The following is a 22,012-nucleotide window of genomic DNA, read 5'->3' as shown; positions in this document are numbered from 1 at the left end:
GGTCAGCGGTAATTCATCCAACATGGCGGAAAAGATAAACCAGGAATAAAATGGACTTGATTTACGATGTGGTGTGGTCTACATCAAAACCAGTAAAAAGGTAAAAACTTTGCTGGTTTTCTATCAATTGATTATTTTCATGCAAGGAATAAAGTCAAAGTAAATTGATCTAATGTGAACAGAATGAAGCTGATCACTGACAATATCCAGAATTAATATAAAAGCATGTTCTCGATACTTATGGATGGTTATACATTTCTAGTAATGGGTATTAATGCGAATGAGGTGTTTTGAAAAAAGATATCAAGACAATATCTCCCAGTTGACAGCTTTGTTTAATCTACATCAGCTGTGTTATGATATCGTCCGTGTATTTGTGAACAAAAGAGAGTTACATTTATTATCACTCTGTCGGGCACTGTGGCGCATTTTGCAGGCTAAATTGGAGAATTTAGCAGGCTGAGATATGTTTCAACCTGATGAAATAAACCAATGGAAAGTGAGAATCAAAATATTGTGCGATGCAAGGCCAATAATAGCTTTGAATAAGTTTGCACGACTCTTCTTTCATGCCTTCTAAACTTAAACGGCAAGATTTATAATTATTTTGATCTAACATAATTATAGCAATTTCAGTTTAAAAGATCTCCAGAGATACATGTAAACATTTCGGTAAAATCTGTTCATTTTACTATTGACGATGGAAAATCTAGATTCCATTACTTTAATGACATGGCTTTTTTTTAAATTAAAGCAATCCTTGTGGCAAAGTTGTTGTAGCCTGGTCCTGCAGAAACTTGATTGCATTCAGTACTGGTTACCGAAAACTTGATCTCAATGAAGAACATAATCCAAGTGGCACCAATGGACAAAATAAAAGGTATGCATAGAAATAAATAATGATTCAAGACAATGTTTTTTAATTCTAGAATCGTTTGTTCTACTTTGCTTTGTTAGTATAATGGAGACAAATTCCTAATGCAAGACAGGCACTAGAGAATCTTACCAGGTCTGGGCCCAGTTGTTTGAAGGCCGATTAGCACTAACCCAGGATTAAATTTTAATCCAAGTTTCTTTACTTCTCTATTCAAGGGTCTTTTTCAAATAATATTAATTTTTAGAATTTGTAGACAAATTGGAATAAAATGAATTAATTTTTTAAAGGTTTTTTGATCTGAAATCAAATTTCACTCTATCCCTGGGTTATCTTAACCCAGCTTTGAACAGCCCAGCCCCAGAGATGAAAAGCAAATCCATATCAAATTGAATTCAGTGATGAAGTATAGAATATCTATTTTGCCTCTTCGCTGGGCCTATAGTACAATTCTGTTTCTGATTGTTTTCTTGTTATGGATTTTTAGATCACAGGTCACAAATGGAATAAATATTTTGGATCCTGATTGTCCTTATGATGTATGCAGGTATCAAACATAATTTTTTCTAAAATGCCTTTCTTTTGATTATAATTTAACCCTTTCCACCCTAGCATCAGTGTGCAAATTCTCCATACAGTTCCTTATGCATTTCCCTTGGTATGCACAAGGGAAATTTGTATAACGATCAAAAGATTTTTGACCTTACAATCATTTTCTTTATTCTCATGTCCTTAATGTTTGATTCAGGATTGATACTGTTGGGGGAAACTAGATAATTATTTCTCCCAGGGAGAAAAGGGTTAAGTTGGCAAATGAGAATTTTGACTGCTTAGTTTAGGAGAATCAAGTAAATGTACTTCTATTTTTTATTTTCATGTGTTCATTTATTTGGTTTCATTTTTGCTTTCCTTTGAAAATTGAATTATTTCCTATGGCTGAAATCAAGTTAAAGGCTTGACATGCTGAATGAGCTCAATGTTGTGATTTCAAATCCCCTCTTGTCAATTTTTGTCAAAAGGATAACTCATACAAGCAAAAAGTTTTTGGTTAAATGTTGTCGAACATTTTATAATCATTTGCTTACTGTATTTTGAAGTTTTAGCTCTGGTCATGAGGGTTTAATCCAAACTCTATCATGGGATGGAACAGGGTCAAGACTTCTCTCCACAGACCTTATTGGGGTGTGCAAACTCTGGACTATGAAGGCAGGTTCCTATTGAGTTGTCTAATTTGTGTTATTCGTTTTGAAAATGAAACCAGGTTCATACTCATCTAAGGTTAATGATGGTTTACCTGCATTTTCTGTCTTTTATCAAAATTTTATGATTAATGATTACCAATAGTCTAACTTATTTAAACTGAAAGCTTTTGCTCTGACCAAGGGCAAAGTTAGAAGTGCCATTATATACTGTATTGTATATTCAGTTGATGAAACCAAAACAGTTAATATCATCAAACACTCTCCTTAATCCTAGTGGTACTAATTTTGAAACACCCATTGTAGTTCAAAATTTATCAACTGATTGATCCAGATGTGGCTTGTTTGTGTCACCTTTGACTTCTCTTACTGACCCTTTAACCCTTTACACCATAACATCAGTATGCATATTCTCCATACTGTTATCTAAACACTTCCTAAGGTGCTGACAAGGAGAATTTATTTCACAGTCAAGAGCTTCTTTAGTTGGTGATCATTTTCTTTATTTTCATAACCTTAATGTTTAATTCAGGGATGATGGTATAAGGAGAAATTACATGCTGGTCATTCTTAGTAGTGAAAGGGTTAAGTTGAGTTCAGTTTAGCAATCATTAATGCTATTTATACATCATTTTTATTTAACCCTTTAAATACGAAGAGTGACCAGCTTCTAATTTCTCCTTTTAGCTCTAATACTGATGAATCTATCTTTAAGATCACGAGAACTGAAGGAAGTGATTGCCAGCCTTAATTGTTATTCAGATTCTCCTTGTCAGTGCCAAGAGAAATGTATAGAGTAGGGTATAGAGAACACGGATGCTGATGTGAGGGAATGAAGAGGGATAAAATGATTGTGAGTTTGTTGGGGAAATTCTAAAATTGGATATGATACTAGATGTTTTATATACCATCCTTCACACTTATTTCAGTTCTCTCCTGAGAACACTCTATAATTTATTCTTTATTTCAGACAACAAAATCATGATAAACTTGTTTGCAGCTTTTTTAATACTTTGAGTTCAAGTTCTTTTGATCATGATTGAAGAATGTATTGTCTGAATTTCTGTTGTGTTTTTACATTTCTTCCACAGAATTATATGGTAAATGACTGGGAATGCATCCGCACCATTGATGTTGGAGAAGGAGAAAGACTAGTTGCCATTTCATGGATAGATACTGGCATTAAGGTACATGTAACACATGCTGACTCATCTGTCAAATTAGGTCAAGGAAGTGCTTGTAGATATGACTGACAGATTCAGATTATTTGTTAGAGTGCCTGTACATGTAGATGGGTTGCACAATTATTATGAGACCATTTTGTTCCTAAGAAAAGTTGGTAATGTAACTCAGAGTTTCATGTTTTGTGAGTGCTTGCCAGTTCTAAAACTACAAATCTGTTCAAGCTGAGTGCTCAACTGTCCATGGCAACCCTGTTATTTACAAATTTAAATCTCCCTAGAATTGAATGGAAAATATTCATGATGATCAGTTTAGGCAGTTTTCCCCACCCCTCCCTCCTCTTTCCACCCTTTATTCACTGTAACTGGTGCCTGTTTCCCTTTCTTATGTGGGGGCTCATGGCTGGGTTGCCAGGATTTATTTTACCTGTCAAATCAGTTGTCAGGAAAAAACAGACATTAACAACTTCAGGGTCTTAGAAGCAAAAATTAACACCTGCACTTTGCATGACAAAATCAAACACAATCATGCACTGTAGACAAAATGGTTTGTTTTTTTTTTTACTTTCTGTAAGAGGTACTTGTATTTATGGGCAATAAAGTTATCAAATATGGAAAAATGAGTTATTATGTAACATGTGCAAAGCCAAGTGAAAAAAGTTAATTGCCCATTTTGGGGGTGGTTTGATTGGATAAATAAGTTCATAAATTACTCTTGTCTTTCTTGTCTGAGTGGCAAAATTACCCATCCCAGGAGTTTGGATGGCCCCTCCTGTCCTGTTTTTCTCTTCTTGCGCTTGAGTTAAAGCAAAATCTTGTCAATGTTATAACTTATCATTGAGACAAATGAATTAAGCTGTAACTGAAGGAAATTTTGGGAAGATTCTTGTGATTTGTTTTTTTAGCTTTACTTACATTTGCTTTCATTTACATTTCATTAGAATTTGTTTAGCTTGTCTGAAGATCCCCAGCATTCTTTCATGCAGAAGAATTTGAGTGATCGCTTCAAGATAAATCGAAGCAAGCCCCCTTTAGTTGAGATTGGTGGTATGAGAGCCAAGGATGGCTGGGTGGCCATTAGTGAGACTGGTCTGGTAAGTTATATCTAATGTGCATATTAAGGGTTAAAATCATTTCAAACTTGTTAAATGTTTTTTCTCCAACAGTGTCAGAAACACTGCCTTAATCCATTTTGCTGTACATTCAAAATTAGTTTGAATTCTTTTGACTTGAAATTATTTTAACTTGTGACATGTCTGTCTCATTTTCCTTATTAACATTTATGCCCCAACATAAGTATGCACATTGTCCATCCTGTTTTCTATGCATTTCCAACAGTGATGAGTAGGTGAATTTCTATAACAATCAAGAATTCCCTTCTTGGTGATTATTTCTTGTGATATCTTGGTCTTATTGAGTGATTCAATGGTTCATGGTATCAGCCTTTCTACCATGAAACATGGAAAACTGACATGCAAAAGATGCTGTCACAGCAGGCTACATAGCAGCATTCAATTCAAACTCTGCCTATAACACAAGGTTGTTTTTAAAATAGCCAATTAAGTAAATTGGGTTTTCTGTCAAGGTAATTTCTTTGGAGGAAACACAGCAGTCTTTTCAGCACTCAGAATAAATTATTTAGAAGAAGCTAGAGTTGCTCTTGCCTGTGCCTGGAGTAACTCATACGCTTCTCTCATGCTCTTCAAACTTCTTGTTTGCATCTATAACTCAGCAGACACACACTAGGCAGGGTCCAATTCTTTACTACATGATCAACAATGTAGTTTAACCCTGTGACCTGACTATGAGTGACTAACATCTAATTTCTCCTTACAATATCACCCCTGAATCAAATATTAAGTTCACAAGAAAAAGCTCTTGATTGTTAAACAAGTTCTCCTTGTCAGCACTGTTGGAAATATATAAAGAACAGTATGGAGAAATTATTTACTGGTGTTGGAGTGTAAAGGATTTAAGGTAAAGATGTTAATTGGTGATATAAACATTATTATTATTGTTTCTAAATGTATGAGATGTACATGGTATTGTGTATAATCTGTAGATTTGTGTGACCACAATCAAGCCAGAAGTACAAGTCACAAGGAAATGCCTGGCACAAGTGCGATCAAGAGTGGCTGTGGCTGATCTGGCATTTTCTAGCAGTAAGTGGACTGTGCACTTTGATTTTTTATGGAGGTAGTTATGCAGACAAATAGATCATTGTTACTCTTTCAGGCTATTATTTTTGTTTGGTTGTTGTTATTACCAAATGAAAGTTGTGCAAAATTACATTGGGCACCCATTTACAACATTTTGTGGTTGGTTATCCTTTCTTGGATGTCCAGTGCTTGCACATGAATTCCTCACACCAAGAGGTTCCCTCTCAATTTTTCTCTACTTATTGCAAAACATCATTAATATATTACTGACAGGTTTTTTGAGATATGTCCAGAAATGCATGTAGTAAAGAGACTGGTGAAAATTAGTCAAAATCGTCAAATCTGCTGAGCTGACTTTGCTTTGATAAATTTGACTAAAATTTGTCAAAATCATCAATTCCACTAAGCTGATTTTGCTTCAACAAGTTTAACTAAATTTTGTCAAAATCATCAATTCTGCCAAGCTGATCATGCTTTGACAAATTCAACTATTATCTTTAGTCAAAATCATCAATTCCACCTAGCTGAGTTCACTTTGACAAATTCAACTAAAATTCACCAAAATCGTCAAATCCATGAATATTCACTCATTTTGACATAATTTCATCAAATCTGCCTTTATTATTATTACTGCGTGCATTTCTGGACATAAGTGGATTTTTCACAGTGTCGAGGCTCTTAAAGACTGATTTAGTAAGCTATATGATAAATGAACCTTGCACAGCACAAGTGTGGGATATTTCTCTTGTTTGAAATTTCAAATTCACCTTAAACTGCTTACTGTGACAATCCAATTGATGCAGCAACTCCCTCAGTCCTATTACCATGATTGCAGACTGATGAAATAGAGAAGCCCGTGCAATATGATGTTGTTAAATCCGAGCACTTGCTGGAACCTACACTGTATTCTTGTTTAGGACACTTTACTTTCAAAGTTCCTCTTTCAACTGAAGAGTTCACAATGTAATGAATGTTTGTGATTTTTAAGAAAAACCTGACAAAGAGTAGAAAGAGTTGTCTGACAGAGAAGGGGAGTAGCCCTTGACACCCATGCAAATGTATCCTGCTTTCGATACACTAATACAAGCATTTTGATGATTTATTAGCACCTCTCAATGGAGAGGGGGACTGGGTGGGTTCAGGCTGGCCAAAAACACAAAACAATTGGCTCCTGTACATGGGCCTGGAACCAGAAGTTCTTGAAACCAGTTTACCAATAAGTAGGTCATTCCATACCCTAACATGGGGAGTTGGGTTCTTCATAATTAGGCATAGGTATGTGCTCTATTATGTGATAGGGGCACATAGGATGCTTGGAGAATACTTAATGAGCTTCTGATTTCCCTTGCGATTAGCCATGTGTAGTCTTTGTTGAGCTACTGCTCATTTTTCAAACACATTAATTTTGATTAGAGTTACATGTAGAAACTCAATGTGGAAAGAAATTGTGCAAACTTTGGATAAAATTTTTTCCACCTTGAAGTACCCTGTTACTTGTATTTAAAACCAGTGATCATTTTCTGCAGAAGGAAAAGTGATTGTGGTGGCAAATGATGGGGAGCCATGCAGTGCTGTGCAGTTCTTCAGAGTTTCCTTGTCTGGTGGACCAGGGACAGGTACATGTATGTTTATATTTGATATCACCTGGTACTCATAAGTTGCATCTAAAAATGAAAACAAATGAAAAAAAAGATGTTCAAACAAATCAAAGGTAAATAAAATAGGATCTTAGCAATGGCACATTGGGGAGGTGGTTATTTATCCTCTGTTCCCAATTGCAAGTTGAATGAGAATTTGGGGTGACTTTTTTTTTAGGGCAGAAAGCTGAGGAAACTGGTTAGGAGAAAAACCCTTCAAATCAGGTCTTATGTGTCTTATGTGTCCTTTGTTGTCCAAAAGTTCATGGGAAAATTCCCACCTGCACTTTGTGTCATTTTTCCAGAACAAAAGACATTGTTTCTTTAAATTTTCTTACCAATCGCAAGTTTGCGATGAAAAGCTAGGGAATTTAGTCGAATTTTGTCAACAGGCATTTTCATGACTTTAGCACAAGACTGTATGTGGTATTTGGGCCAAGAATTTAACCCCTGCTCCCTGTTCACCTAAGTGTTTATATTTTACTATGCCCCTATAATTTTCTATGAGGGAAACAAAAGGAACATTTTTGGTGATGTTGACTTAGTGAAGCCAATGAAATTAAGATAAACTGTAGGCATTCACGTCATATATTTACAAGGTATAGCAAGAGGAATGGTAAAAGTTAAAAGTACTGTAATATTTTTATACAAAATGTATGCCAAAACAATCATGATCAAGAGCTCACTTTGAGGTGTATCAAAGTCTAGTTGGAATATGGAATTCTGATTTAGGGGAGGAAGGCAGAAATCCTGGAGAAAACACTCATAGCAAACAAAAAATAGGAAAGTCAACCCACAATTTTCATTAGTTCCAGGTATTTATCACTCAACCACAGTATAGTTAGCAACTTCTCACTGCTGCCTTGTGCCTGCTCCATAAGTGTTTCATATTACACATGCAGTCTTTGATAGGAAATGTTTAAAGTGAATGACTGATTATATTAGTTTGATCATAGTTTTATTTGTTTCTTTTAGATGACTGTCAGATCCAATCTGATCCTCTTCCCTGTTTGTTTCCACATTCACCCACAGAGCCTAAAAATTGTAAGTTGTGTTAAAAGAAGCTTTTATCAATCTAGATCATAGATACCTGTTTTAAGACTGTGTTCATCGCTATTTATTTACTTTATTGATATATTTAAAAATAAGAATGGCAAAGCACTACTACATGACTAACAATGCAGTACATTACCCAAAGTCAGGCTACTGATACCTTTTTACATTGCCATCCCACTTGTTTCTGTAGTAGTACTACATTCAGTAGTAGTCATAGTGGTGTTACTAGTTTAATGATACAGGTGCTCCTTAAACATCAGAAGCAATGTTACATTGCAAAAGGAAATCTACTGAACCATGCAATATTAGTGCTACCTACATAATAATAATAATAATAATAATAATATAATTAAGAATATATAAAAATTGTAACATTGTAACATTATGTAACATCATGAACTTCCTTATTACAGTGAATTTAATTGAATAAGCATTTATTGAGGAAAAAATGCTTGAAGCATTTAGTTTTAACTCTAGATAATATAAAGTTATGCTTGCGCTCACAGAGTACACGTCTCCTCTTTGGAGGTAGCAAATCATGAAATATATGATTATCACTGATTACGTTCTTATAAAGGTTAAAGTCCCTGTCTTAAATTAAGATTGCTTAATTGTTACAAACTTTGCATTGCACAACTACTGGGACTTCCAATGCAATACAATAAGCCAATGACAGTATTAATTTTACAATGCATGCTAGTTCAAAAACTAAAAGCATTTACTCCACGAAACTTCTGCTGCATAATTACTAATCTTAAATGTCTACTCTGAAAGGATAGATTGTATGTTGGTTGTTGTTTGGTTTTCAGATCCGGAATATCGTGTGAAAAATATCCAGTTTTTGTCCAAGCACTCTGGGGAAGCTCTTCTTGTTTGTACAACTGGTAAGATCTTAGTGCAATAAATCTTAGTTTTAAAAGCGCACTCTGTAAATTGCTGTGAGCAGCACCTAAAAAAACAAGCTCCCTGCAATTACCTTCGTCCCAGATATTTCTTCTCTCCTAACTTGTATTGGCGGCAAAGTCGCTCAATGATGAAAATTGTGAGAAAGGAAAGATTTAAGTCTGTTTTACTCAGCTGCTATCTTTCATATAATTTGCCTCAACATTTTAGAGTTCTATTGAACACCAGTATGTGAGCTGAATTCTTCCATGCTGAACGCTAAATAAGACGCTGAAACATTTGAAGCAAAATTTACATGTACAGTGCTTCAGATCAATCAAGATTTCAATGGCTTAATGTCCCAGTTTACATTGCCCTCCCACATGGTAGATTTCTGTACTGTATTCTGACGTGTTATTACATAGGTCTTATTAGAGCGCTTTTCGATTGAGTGTCGTAAAACCAAAACCAAAGTAATCACAATGACCAATCAGAAGAAAGGAAAAAACTTTTAAGAGCCAATGAGAACTCAGAGTAAAATCAAGCAACCCGCCTAAAGCGCGGGAAAATGCGGCGAACAAGTCGTGATTGGTGTGAGTTTTGCATCTGATTGGTTTAGAGTCTGTTGCGAATTTTCTGGACCAAACACAGAGCGAAGTAAAGACCCCACTCAGTGAAGCAAAACGAAAGCAATCTGCTCTATGGGTTAATTAGTATTTCAGAGTAAAATTGCCTTTTCTGGTTAGATACCAGTAAAGTAAAGCTATTTTAGAGAGAAGCTTGGCTGAATGGTGTGGGAGGTACAGTGACCTAGTGGTTGGTGCACTGGATTCCAACTTGAATAGTCCGGATTTGAGCCTTGGATAAGTCGCTGTGTTGTGACTTTAGACAAGACAATGTTGGATTTGGGGAATCACATGAAAACTGACAACCAATTAACTGCTAATTCGAGGGTTAATTTCATCGTGACACACCAAAATCCACCGACCGACCTCCCCCCTCCCCCCTCAGTGTAAACAAAAAATCCTCGTAAGTAACCATTTTTCTTTCCATTTTGGCTGCCTGGTTGTTGTAAGCTTTGTATTCGTCTTCAAATTTCAGGGCCGTTTGGGAGTTGCATCAAACGATGGGAAATGAAGAAGGAATCCATACAACTACATGAAAGATTTCAACAAGAAATTACTCATCCACGTGGAGGCAATTACAGTGTATATGTAAGTAAAGAACGTTAAAACAAGTCGCAAAAGGTCATTTGCAAGGGCTCCTCTCTCTTCTATAAGCCGTCCTCTTTTCTCCCTCAAACAAGAACATAGACATGCAAACACTTTGGGAAACAATACTATTACTGTAAATAGTTTGAAGCCGTGGGTAATATAACATGAGAGAGTGTAGTTTGATCGTCTGGGCGAAGGACTGTTGTCGGTAGTGGTGACTGATGTTTCGACAACCTGAGCGGAAGTCATCATCAGAGTCAAGTGAATGGTTGTTATCGGTCGAAAGTTCTAAGTCCGTTCCGTATAAAGTGATTGGTCAGTTCTGCCCTAATGTTATTGGCTGTAAGACTCAAGTGACGTAGGTCGGTCGACTAATCCTTCTCAGGACTACAATCACCCGGACGATCAGACTACACTATCACAATAATCCTAGCATTATTAAATATTGTTTTTCAAGCAAAGGAGTGTATGCCATGTACGTTCTTCATTCGAGCTGAGCTTATAGTGTGGCTCTCAATGAGTTTTTAATGAGCCCATGACGGGTGGCCCTGCAAACTTGTCACCCTCCCCTCCCTGGTCACTCTTGGGAGTGAAAGTGTTAACCCTCCATGCTGCACGTCGCTTTGTTCTTTCCTCTTTGAAATTCATCCTATCTTACCAAATAAAATATTTAGCAGTTTCCCTTACGTGGGACGTAATTATATTCGTTGAATTTCTTTGTTTGAATGATTCAGGAATGGAAAAATGTAAATACTTACGATGATTCAGCAAAGATTGTTTGTCTCTGTCTGCCTCGCATACCCACGCCAAAAGTCGACATTTCGCCAATGAGTAATCTGCTGACGTACCCTGCATCGTTCCTAATGGTTCAATACGATGATGATAGACTTCAGATGCTAAATTGGTAGGTTTGAAACTAGACAAAAGTGCAACGGTTTTTATTGGGAACAGCTCACCTCACTCAACAGTCGACCGAAAGATTACCGACAAATTATCGAGTGACCACCGACTGATTACCGACTGGTCACTGACGGTTTATTGATAAGCTAAGGCGACACTTTCACAAAACAGGATTTTTCTGTTAACTGTGCAAAATTATGTAAATCATACGCCATGGATTTAGGCCTTCGTGGAGAACTGTTCTTCTTTTACCGTTGCATCAGTTAATAATAATTGTGTTTTTCTCTATGTGCGACGCATAAATCGAACAGTTAAGAAGCTTTGGTTGCAATTGGCAAAACATTGTCATCAATTTTGTTAGTACCGATTTGCCAGGCCTGCCATTGTTCTTCTAACCCATGTGCAAGTTGCTCAAGGCAGAATGCAGACGGTGTGTTTCGATTCTGAGGGAGGGCATCTGCCTTTCCAGGGAATCTTAAATCAACGTCTTGATTTTGTCTCATACATTACAGGTTTATCAGTGCCTTCAAATAGACTTTGATGGTCAGTGGAAAATTGAAAGCAAAATTAAACCTTGTCTAGGCTGAAATTTTTTCTTTCAGACGCTGCTGTATTTGAGTAACGTACGTTTTGTTGTTTTGAACCAATGGTGTAAGTACCATTTTGATATCCCTCATTCCGAATGTAACCAAGCAACAATAATCTTCATTCATACCTTACAGTGTTGGTCTGGTACCGAGCGGCTCTTTTCGCACAAAAATGAAACCATCAGCAGACAGTGACCTAGGTAGGTACTTGAAGCAGCTTATACAACGTGGTTTTAACTATTTTTAGCGTCATGGAGAATTGCCTTCAAATAGAGAGAATTCTCAAAATGATAGTTTGGTAGTGTTAACAAACATCACATAAGTTTGAATAAAGCTAACTGGATCAAGGATGTTAAGAAATGACAAAGATTGAAACGAATGTCAAATAACGAGCTTGAAAATTGAGGATGAATTTATCAAGATGAACAAACCTTGTAGCTTCCGGGCAACAGGAGGTTTTTGGGATAAAAACTTGGTCATTTATTTGTATTATTTTTATATTTTATAAATATTTTTCTCAGGTACTGCACCCAAGAGAGCACGTTTATCTGTAGCGAGCTACAACGCAGGCTGTCTGGGAGCCGTCTGTTATTCGCCTTGCTGCTGTTGCATGGTGGGTGTCACCATGGCGGGAGATATTAGACTTTTAAAACTGCATCATCTTGGTGGTGAGTACCGAATGAATTGTAATTGTCGATAGTAATCTGGGATTTCTTTGCCTTTGTTTTACTTTTCTTTATGGTTGGTTCATTATCAGTACCTTACCCTTTTATAGAGGTTGACCAGTCAGATGAAAAGTTCGAACTAATCGAGACCAAGTAACTCACTTTAGCCCGTGTTTGAGGCCCGTTTACATCAACTGATTCGCAGCTCTGACTTGCTCCTTGTGCACGTGGTATTTATCTTTGTTCTGATTGGCTAATAGGGTTTGTTTGATTTTACCAAAAACCAAGGTTTTCCAACCATCAATGGAAAGCTCCGTACATATCAGCCTGATTCACACCTGCAAAATGACGCTCAAGTTGATTTTTTAACGTACCGAGTACGAAAAATACAACGCGACGTTTTAAAGCGAGCACCATAGACAGTTCCAACAGTTTCCAAGAGACCACTTGAATTAATCCAACTACAGATTCTCTCTTACGAAAATTAGTGTTGTTTGCTTTTAACAACGAATTCTTTCTCTTCGAAGGCTTTGCAGTTAATTTACCTTCACTTTTAAACTGAGAGAATCTCAGGGGATCTCCCAAATGACCTCTACATGATTTACAATCCATGTACCAGACCTATGCCATGCGAAGGAATTTAGGCTTCTCTTCATGTCATTGATTTTCAATTTGCGATCCAAGCTTGACGCACTAAGAGGTTAATGTTTTTCCTTTATTTTTTCGTTGACAGACAGTATGACTGGAACTCGGCTAAAACGCAGCCTTTCGGACTTGCTGCATTACTGTTTACTTACCGGCTGGGAATGGTGGGATGTGCTAATGGCGGCTCACCTTGGAACACCGCCAGGTACATCCTCTACTTCATTCTCCTTCTGTTACCTCTTCTCCTTGTTTCTTTTCCTCTTTACCTCTCTTTGCCTCAATAAACACATTAATCCGTCCATTAAATCGTTGGTTTGTTCCTCCATTTCTCTGGGATCTATTACTGAACAGACGCACGGCAACTTGGAATCTATTTGTTTTATATAATAAAGAATTAAAATATATGGGAAAAAAAAGTTTTAATGATGACGTCATCTATACGTCTTTCCTCCAATAGATCATAAGCGAGAACCAATCAGAATGCGAGCATAACTGAGCTTATTATATAATTATCTATTTATTCATCTATTCATTCCGTCCTTCCTTCCTTCCATTCTACCCTCTTCCTGTATTCTTTTCTAATTTTACGCTCCTATCTGTCTACATAGCCATGCATTTCTTATTTAGTTGTATTGCTTATTTCTTTCCTTTGGCCAATGTCTACCTTTCTTCGTTAGATACCCTTGATGCAGTTTCAAGGCAGTTCACAGATGAGTTCAGAATTCAAGACATTCCTCAGCAGCACATTCGCATGTCCAGGTTCCGCGCGATCAAAGCCAGTCTGTTCAGATGTATGAAGGACGGAGCAGGGCAGGCAGTAGATTGTTATGTGTGTCAGCTTCTGGTTGCCATAGCAGCAGCCTTTAGATCTCTACTGAAATCTTCACACACCGCTGCTGAACAACTTGCCAGTAAGCTGTGTTTTTTTTTTGTTCAAATTACAACCCCTTCGATCAATAGCTATCACGCTAGAATAGCCATGGCATACATGTGTGTCGACTGGAAATTGATAAAGTTTTTCCGCAGTAATTTTGACTTCTGCGTCTGTGCCTATTAGAGCTAATTATAAATCACGTTGAAAGCAGTGTGGGACTGCGTTAGCTTTTCTCCATTACGCTCTATGACTGCTCTCGAACGTTCGTGCCACTCACACGAAAATCCGACAATAAACCAATTTTAAGAAACTTAAAAGTTTCTTGCGCTCGAGGCCGTTCTTACGTATTTAAATTCAGTTTTATTGCCTTTCTTTGAGTCATTTTCCTTTACTCTGATTTATCTTGCGATTACTTCATTGCAGTCAGTCGAAAAGCGTTCTAATCAGTCTACATGAGTCATTTTCCCATTTTATTGCAAAAACACTTCTTTGTCTCCAAGTCAAACGTTGTTGTGATCTGAACTAATTTTTGTTCTCTTCGTCTCTTTTAGAGATTTCATCGACCTTAGATCTCGAAGTCGATAAAGTCTTACAAGTGTTGGATACAAAAGAGTTGACTCTCGATAGCAGTAAGAGAAATAATCCTTTGATAAACGAGAAATAACGTCTTTCTCTAATAGGCAACAATACTTTTCCCTTTTGATCTGCCAGCATTTGATAAGCTTCCACCCACTTTTCATACAACTCCATTCCCAGCGATTGACTCGAATTGAACTGTTGCGCTTGTGGAGATTAGCAGTATCTATCGATCTCATCCAGAAGTAACAACATCTTGCGTTAGGAAATAAGTTATTGTGAGGAGCTTATATCAGGAGAACTAAATAAACAAAAAAAATAGAAAAACATCAACGAAACTTGTTGCTTTGCACGAGTTTTAGGCGCTGTATCCAATGTGATACGTGTTTCATGTTAATGTGTTGTAGTAAATCGAGGCTATTTTGCAAATGCCACACGCCAATTCTAGCCAAAATTTCCACGTTCGACAAACAGTCGTCGAACGTATGGTTTCTCCATAGCTTAAGTTCTTAGTCACACGTGTAATTCTTATCTCATCTAATGGAAGGGCTTTCTGTTTTTATTTTTTTGTTTTTTGTTTTGATTGTTCTTACAGCAACAGCGTTGTCAATGTTCCCTCTTATCCAATGGCTGACTGACCTTGCTATGTTTGTGGTGGTAGCTTACACATCTCAGCAGAATAAGGAGTCTGCACCAGGGGTAAGATGATAATTGAGAGATGGAGCGCATGTCGATTGAATGTCGTAACGACGTCTTTGTTCGAAAAACACGTCCTCTCTCTCCCCTCATCTCCGTCACCCGCGTTGCGAAAAAAAACGACTGCGGTTGGGAATTTTAAGAAAAAGTTGATTAAGGCGGATTGTCTTGTTTGAAATGGTTATAAAACCCTTGTCGGAGCCGTAAGTGTTCTTTCAGATTAATGAAGTGAATTTGGTGTTGAATCTCAAGACAAAGTTATTATCCAAATAAATGTTTCTAGTATCATCAGGCGTTTGCTGGAGAATGTATTCATGCAAGGTTCGTACGGGTCCTGAAAAACCTGGAAAGTCATGGAATTGAATGATTCGTGTTCCAGGCATAGAAAGTCTTGGAATTTCAAATTGGCTCCCGGAAAATCATGGAAATTGGTGGAAAACCAGCAGGCTTTCTATGAAGTCATAGTAAAGAATATCCAAAGTTAAAAAATTAACTGACAAATCAAAAAATAAGAATTAATTTCAGTAGAAGAACTGTAAGGAGAACATGCGTCTTAATCATTTCTGAGAGTCAAAAGGTTTGGTCTTTCGGTACATATCGGACCATTTTTTTTATATTTGGTGGTCCTAAAGTTTCACGTCATGGTTACATTTTTCCACCACTGGTATTACAAAAAACTATTTTTGTTCGGGCATTAATTTCCTCCCTCTTTTCCTTGATGTTGGTAGCTTCATTCTACTAAGCTTCCTCACAGCGAGTCCGTGCGATGTCGGCACTGTGCAAGGACGCCGCGCGTTTCGCTTCACGTGTCTCCTTTTCCTCATCTGGAAAACAAATACTCGACAGTTTTCCATTTTCTCTTAAGGCCCAGAGTTTTTCAACTCTCTTACACCTGACATCAATGGCTCTTCGTCTCTAGCGTCCTTTAGAATAAAACTTTAAGTAACTACTATCAATGACTACTAATTCCATTACGGACTACGGACTGTTATGAGGCTGCCAACACATATTTTTCCTATATCTGTTATCTATATTTTTATCATGTACTACTTGTGAGGAAACCCAAGCTTACAAACCTTAACCCTTTCACTAGCATCTAATTTCTCCTTACAATATCATCCCCAAATTACACATAAAGGACACAAGAAAAATGGAAATGATCAGCAACGATCGAAGGTCTTGATTGTTGAACAAATTCTCCTTGTCAGCCCCTTAGGAAATATATTGAGAACAGAATGGAGAATGTGCATACTGATGTTAGGGTGTAAAGGTTAATGGTTGTTCTTAGGTTTCCTCACAATTATTCTTTTTTCGTTTTGTTTTGTTTTGTTTTTTTCCTTTATCAATCGTTATAAAGTGTTGTAACATTACACATAGTGGCAAATATAATACAAAATAAGTAAAATCTTTTCTTTCATTGTGCCTGCGGAAAAAGGAAAGTGACAGGTGATTAAAATTTTCCAGTAAGGCTCTTAATTATTTGTTATAGGTCAGCTTGATCCGTGACACGAGTACCCTCGGGACCTTGCGTGAAATGCTGGTGTTGATCCGTCTTTGGGGACAGACTACACCCGCTGTACTGCCTTCCATCACCCCATCAGCAGGTAAGCTAAACAACATTAATAGAGGTGAAATTCACAAGTCTCCATACCCTCTTACCCTAATGACTTGTTAAAACGAAGCTTTTGAGGTAAATTATGTTGAAAATCTTTAATTCGTTGTTATAGTGATGAGGAGAACACAGTTATAATATTAATCGATAAACTTAATCTATATGTTATCTAGAACTATTATAAGAGCTTTCTTATCTTGGTGTTGGATAATTAATGGAAATAATATATTATCATAAGCCATTCAGTAAAAAAAAATGGGATAAGCTTGTTGATCATGTCCTATTTCTTTGGCGGTCTCACTTTACAAATAGAGTAATTGCTGCCTCTTCTTACTGTGAGAAAACAGTCTATTTAACTCTGCATAGAATATAGCCTTCGAAGACTGTTACATAACAACAGGATAAAAAGATAATTTCGAGAAGAAAGGACGTACCTAGGGTACCACACCTCACATAGCTACGTGCTGTTCACAGAAGTAACCTGATTATAAATTCAGTGCGGAGGATGAAAAGTATAGGTTGTTTACAACGTAAGTCGCCTTAAAAGATCGAGGCGTTGAACGTGCTAAAACAAAAAAAATAATTATTTTCCTGATTGGGAGTTCGACGTAGAATTTACCTAAAAAACGAGCCTAAAGGGAATCGAAGATATGAATAGGGAAATTTGCAGGAAATTTCTGTACGGGATTAACTTTTATCAGAGCGATTTACTTTCTTCTTTATCAGGCGGACTAACATAATTGAAAAATAGCTTCCTACAGCAATCTCACCCAGGATTAGTAAAGCTGGCTCAGTGATTTCTAGAAAGGCTTTTTTAGTCGACACCCAGTTTACCCAGATGAATCAAATGAAGACATCACTTTTTTTTCACAGATAAGAACGAATCATTAGCTTTGTTGTTCAAGATCCTCACAAAGATTTGGCTTCTAAGCAGACAAGCCAGCTCAGATGAACCCGATATCCATGTAGATGACAGGCTGGCTGGTGAGTTGTAAAGAAGTAGCGCTGCTTTAAATGTAATGCTGTATTGCCCATTTAATCATAAAAATTACCATTTCTTTGATTGTGATTGGTTTAAAAAGCTCCTATTTTCCTCTTATTCACTTGCCAAGTTGTTTTCGAACAGCTGGTAATCAAAAAGTTCAAGAAGCCAATCACATTTAAAGTTGTAGTTTAAATCAACCAATCACAACATAAAACAATGTACGCCTCCTTTGCTAGTCTTGTGATGTTAATTTTCCCTTTCTTTTATAACATGGCACCTCGTGCCATGTTTCAATCATTCGTATGATTTTAGACAATATTGTACTCCACTCAGTCCTATTACCATTACCTGTAACCTCAAAGTATATTTAAGAAGGTGTTTATTATGCACTTTGCATGTTTCAAAAACCAGAGCTATTTCCCTTAAGAAAAGAGTACTACTGTGTATAATTATTAAATATTTTGTGGATAGCATTTAATTGGTTGAGAGTTGGGTAATTTTTTTGAAGCCAATCTCAAAACGAAGCAAAGGGAATGTGATGCAATTTGTATTAATTTTGGCACCTATTTTTTAAAATTGTCCCAAATCAAATGAGCCTGCGAGCTGACCCCTGTTGTCAGAGCCTGCCGGACGCGCGTTTCTCCATCAGTTGGAAGATTTGAGACGAGTCGGGGAGAGATTTTCTAGGGGTCTGGGACTAATGCTGAACACAGTGTAGACCTCTCCCCAGCCCTTGTAGTCAAGGCCTCCTACCTTCTCCTAGGGGAACAAACGCTCGTGCCAATGCTGTTATAATGATGGCCTGTTCACGGGCTAAAATCAGATGCGCAAGGTTTAATAAGTTTCAATTTTATGAAAGTCATGTTTACCTTTCTCTCTTTTTATTCAGCCCCTCTTATTCCAAATTCAATGTCTCTTCAAAACATGCAGATAGGAAATTTGAGCAGAGGTGAGTGCAACGCAGGTTTAACCCAAAAAGCAAAAATGATATCCTGGAAGAAAATTTATTTCATACATACTGAAATTTACATTGTGAAGCACTATCGTTCGTGTCTCTGATTGGACGAACGATGTATTTTCTCGGTCGTTCGCTTCCAATTAATCTTTGAAATGTGACGGTCTTCACAGAAAAAAATTTCAGTATGTATGGACTAAAACATCATACCGTTACGATGCATTAACAAACTTGTCCGTTCGCAGCGCTCGCTCGTTCGTTTTTTTTTTTTTTTTCATCTCAACTCGTGAATAAAAATCGTTCATGCGCACCTTGCATGGGATAATCTCTCTATATATGTATTTATTGGGATAATATAATATTTATTGGGATAATCTCTCTCTATATGTATTTTTAATACATGCATAGCTTTAACTTTAGCTTTAACTTGATCACCGAATTCATAGCGGGATCATAATGTTGTGGATGCCATTTCAGAGGATATAAATTTAGAAATTGAGTGATTTTGTATTGGTTTGGCCAGTGTTTCTCAGAAAATGTGAGCATGTATCGGAAAAAACACTAGCTGTCGTTTGTTTATATGTCGTGATTTATCTCTTGATGTTGCGAGCAAAGATTGGTTTGAGTTATCAGTAGGTCAAATCATCAAGGATAAATGAGAGGGAATTAACTTTGAGCCTTCAAAAATTTGAGTTGTTGGAATTTCATAGCCAGTGCTTAGGCCCTCACTATTATTAGCGCTGCAGGCCAGTTTCTCCACCCGCGGGAAGATTTGAGACGAGTCAGGGTGAAGTTTTCTGGCGTCTGGAACTAATAATAAGGACCGCGCCGCTTGCAGATCTTTCGCAAGCTGGTGTTGCTCAAAGCCTCGAACTTTCACTAGGGCAAAGAAACGTGCGTACTGAAGCACTGATAATTACGGCCTGCTTTTAGGCTAGGGACTTCATTGTAGTTTTCTGATATAGCAAACGCTTCGTTAGAAACTCTTAACAACTATATCAGGCTTGTTTAACCGGTTTTGATTGGAGAAAGACTTGTTCGCAGGAATTGTTTTTACAATTTATATTATGGAATGGCGGGTGAATCGCGAATCCTTTGATCTGATAGGCTACCTAAGCGGGTAAGATGAGCTTAGTAGCATTGTTGATTTGGGAGTGTCCGCGATGTTACTGCAAAAGCGAATCTGTCGGCCTTGAAATGAGTCCATTTTGTTCGCATTAAACGGCTGGATAATGGCCTCATACTTATTCAGTACGTTAGGTTCGCTGAGGTCAGTAATGAGGTCCGTTTCAAAGTATCCTTGCCCTCACGATTGGTCATTAATGCATATTTTTCACTTTAGGAGTGTCCGGTAAAGCTGTAAGTGGACCAATCCGGCCCAGTGTGTATCAGTTCGGTTCACCGCCAGTGGCGCACCAGTATCATCAGATCTTCCATCCATTCGCCTCAGCCATTTTCCCGATGCCTGCTGACGGCTCGCATGTCATGGATATCGTAAGAAGGGTCTACTTGGACAAATCACCGGAGACAAAGTTAAAACAGTGCACCAGGTAACAAGTTTGTGTGATGAAGGCAACCTTTTGTATTATAATGAAAAATTCTGAACTAGGATTTGCCTATCCAAGAATGCTAATGTGTCAAATGAGTCCTATCTTGCTGTTCCCTTCTCGAAATAATCCATTGTGATCAAACTTTCGTTCTCTCAGGTGCAACTGTGTATCGCTGGTGGAAGGGATCAGTGACCACGCGGCAGCAAGAGCGTGGGATCAGCGATGGATGAGGGCGTGTGTGTGCGGCGGTAGCTGGAGGAAGTTGCCTTACAAGGAACAACAGACTGTCGTAACAGCCGCCACTACTTCTTCTTCATCTTCTTCCGATGCTACAGCCTCAGCCTCCGTCAGTAGTCAGTAAAAGCATATTTAACTCGCAGTCCGCCCTTGAACCTTAACCTTGAGTTGTAACCTTTTTTAATCTTGAGCCTTAAGTTTTTGTCGCTTCTTGTGTATACATACTAACAACAACACAGCAACAACAGCTTGATTTGTACGCCAAGAGGTTAAAAAGAGATTAAGGAAAATAAAAAGGAATACAGACTGCCTGACATAAACACATGAGGCGAGGAGCCCAGAGAGTCAATGCATTATGGATCGGTTACGTACCTAAGGCACATACAAAGAAAAGAAATATATAAAACCGTCTTCACAGTAACTAGCCGTAGCCTGCATTAATATTGTATTTTAGGTAAACTTATTATGTAAAGTAGCATTAGTTTCGTATTGTAATAAAACTAAAAAAAAAGGAAAGAAAAAAGGGAAATCAGAGTTCATTCGCCGGTATAAACCACAGTGGGCATACGAAGAGTTACATGGAATATCTTGTAAACAATATCTTTACGATAGTAGAATACTTCCTGAGTACAATCAAAACTCAGTTTGCCACGACGGTGTTACCGTCTTCAAAATCGTATCGATACAGAAAACAAAATAAGAAGTGAAACCACATGTAGAACAAATCGAACTATTCTTCTGCCAGACTTTTGATCATGTGTACCATCTTTCAAGTATTGCCGTTTGTTGCATTACTGAAGTGAAAGCTGCCAAAAATATTTGCAGCTACTGTAGTTCAGCTGTAAAAATTAATTTTGCATGCGAGTTCGGTCAACTGGGATGACTGTGTTTGCTTATCTCCCTAACAAGTCTCGCCCCTTCGATAGCAGTAGTTACAGTATCACAAAATTTTTGTTCTATTACTCTGGCGTCAGTTCTCCACAGGCTGTTGATTTTCCTAGATCGTTTCGTTGCTAGGAAGTGTTTCTCAACCTACTTCTGTTTGCCTGTGCGTATACAAAACAAATTTGTAAACGTGATCCTTTGACACAATATTAATAATCATCGGCGAACCAGATCCCAGAATTTCAGTAGATTTTGACCTCTACTGAAATTCTGGGATCAGCCGAAATTCAAATGGGCAGTTTAATACAAAACCTACCACAAGGCGAGCCGGCGGAATTCCCAATGAGAATACAGACGCAACAAGGATGTGGAATTCTAATGAATGGAGAATGTGCATGGGGTAAGAATGGATGGCGGCAGCTGGTTATTGCTTTATCTCGAACCTAGCAAATGACACAACTAAGACGCCAATATTTTGAAAAAGTTACGGCGATGACAGTGCTGGCTTCATCTGGACTGTCCTGTCCCTCTATTTGCACACAAAATATCTCAAATACTTTCTTACTGACAAATCTAGAAAGAGGATTTAAAAAACCCTCGGTGCGGGTATAAACGCAAGGCAGCCTCTACAGACCACACCCCC

General features: G+C 37.5%; 1 protein-coding gene and 1 pseudogene across 1 annotated transcript; one reads left to right on the top strand and one right to left on the bottom strand.

Annotated features, from left to right (window-relative positions):
* LOC136279212 (uncharacterized) overlaps nucleotides 1-22,012 on the bottom strand; it is a 360,360-nt pseudogene that overhangs the window by 175,008 nt on the left and 163,340 nt on the right.
* Nucleotides 7-21,000, top strand: LOC131786915 (mediator of RNA polymerase II transcription subunit 16). Its single transcript, XM_059103972.2, has 23 exons — nucleotides 7-100; nucleotides 755-880; nucleotides 1,362-1,421; nucleotides 1,972-2,080; nucleotides 3,165-3,260; nucleotides 4,196-4,348; nucleotides 5,317-5,416; nucleotides 6,940-7,029; nucleotides 8,026-8,094; nucleotides 8,916-8,990; nucleotides 10,090-10,202; nucleotides 10,937-11,106; nucleotides 11,825-11,889; nucleotides 12,211-12,357; nucleotides 13,088-13,204; nucleotides 13,677-13,910; nucleotides 14,425-14,502; nucleotides 15,045-15,148; nucleotides 16,635-16,749; nucleotides 17,631-17,741; nucleotides 18,632-18,691; nucleotides 20,040-20,247; nucleotides 20,404-21,000. The coding sequence occupies exons 1-23, from the start codon at nucleotides 51-53 to the stop codon at nucleotides 20,606-20,608; spliced, it is 2,655 nt and encodes an 884-aa protein (XP_058959955.2). The 5' UTR covers nucleotides 7-50; the 3' UTR covers nucleotides 20,609-21,000.

Source organism: Pocillopora verrucosa, chromosome 2 (assembly GCF_036669915.1).
Source record: "Pocillopora verrucosa isolate sample1 chromosome 2, ASM3666991v2, whole genome shotgun sequence".
In the NCBI taxonomy this organism is placed as follows: Eukaryota; Metazoa; Cnidaria; class Anthozoa; order Scleractinia; family Pocilloporidae; genus Pocillopora; species Pocillopora verrucosa.
This window is presented reverse-complemented; position numbering and strand designations above follow the sequence as displayed.

Bases quoted from the DNA above. Each gene is read 5' to 3' on its own strand.
- LOC131786915 (XM_059103972.2), top strand. From the start codon at position 51: ATGGACTTGATTTACGATGTGGTGTGGTCTACATCAAAACCAGTAAAA. The intron at 1,422-1,971 runs GTATCAAACATA...TGTATTTTGAAG, and splicing joins TGTCCTTATGATGTATGCAG to TTTTAGCTCTGGTCATGAGG. The intron at 5,417-6,939 runs GTAAGTGGACTG...CATTTTCTGCAG, and splicing joins TGATCTGGCATTTTCTAGCA to AAGGAAAAGTGATTGTGGTG.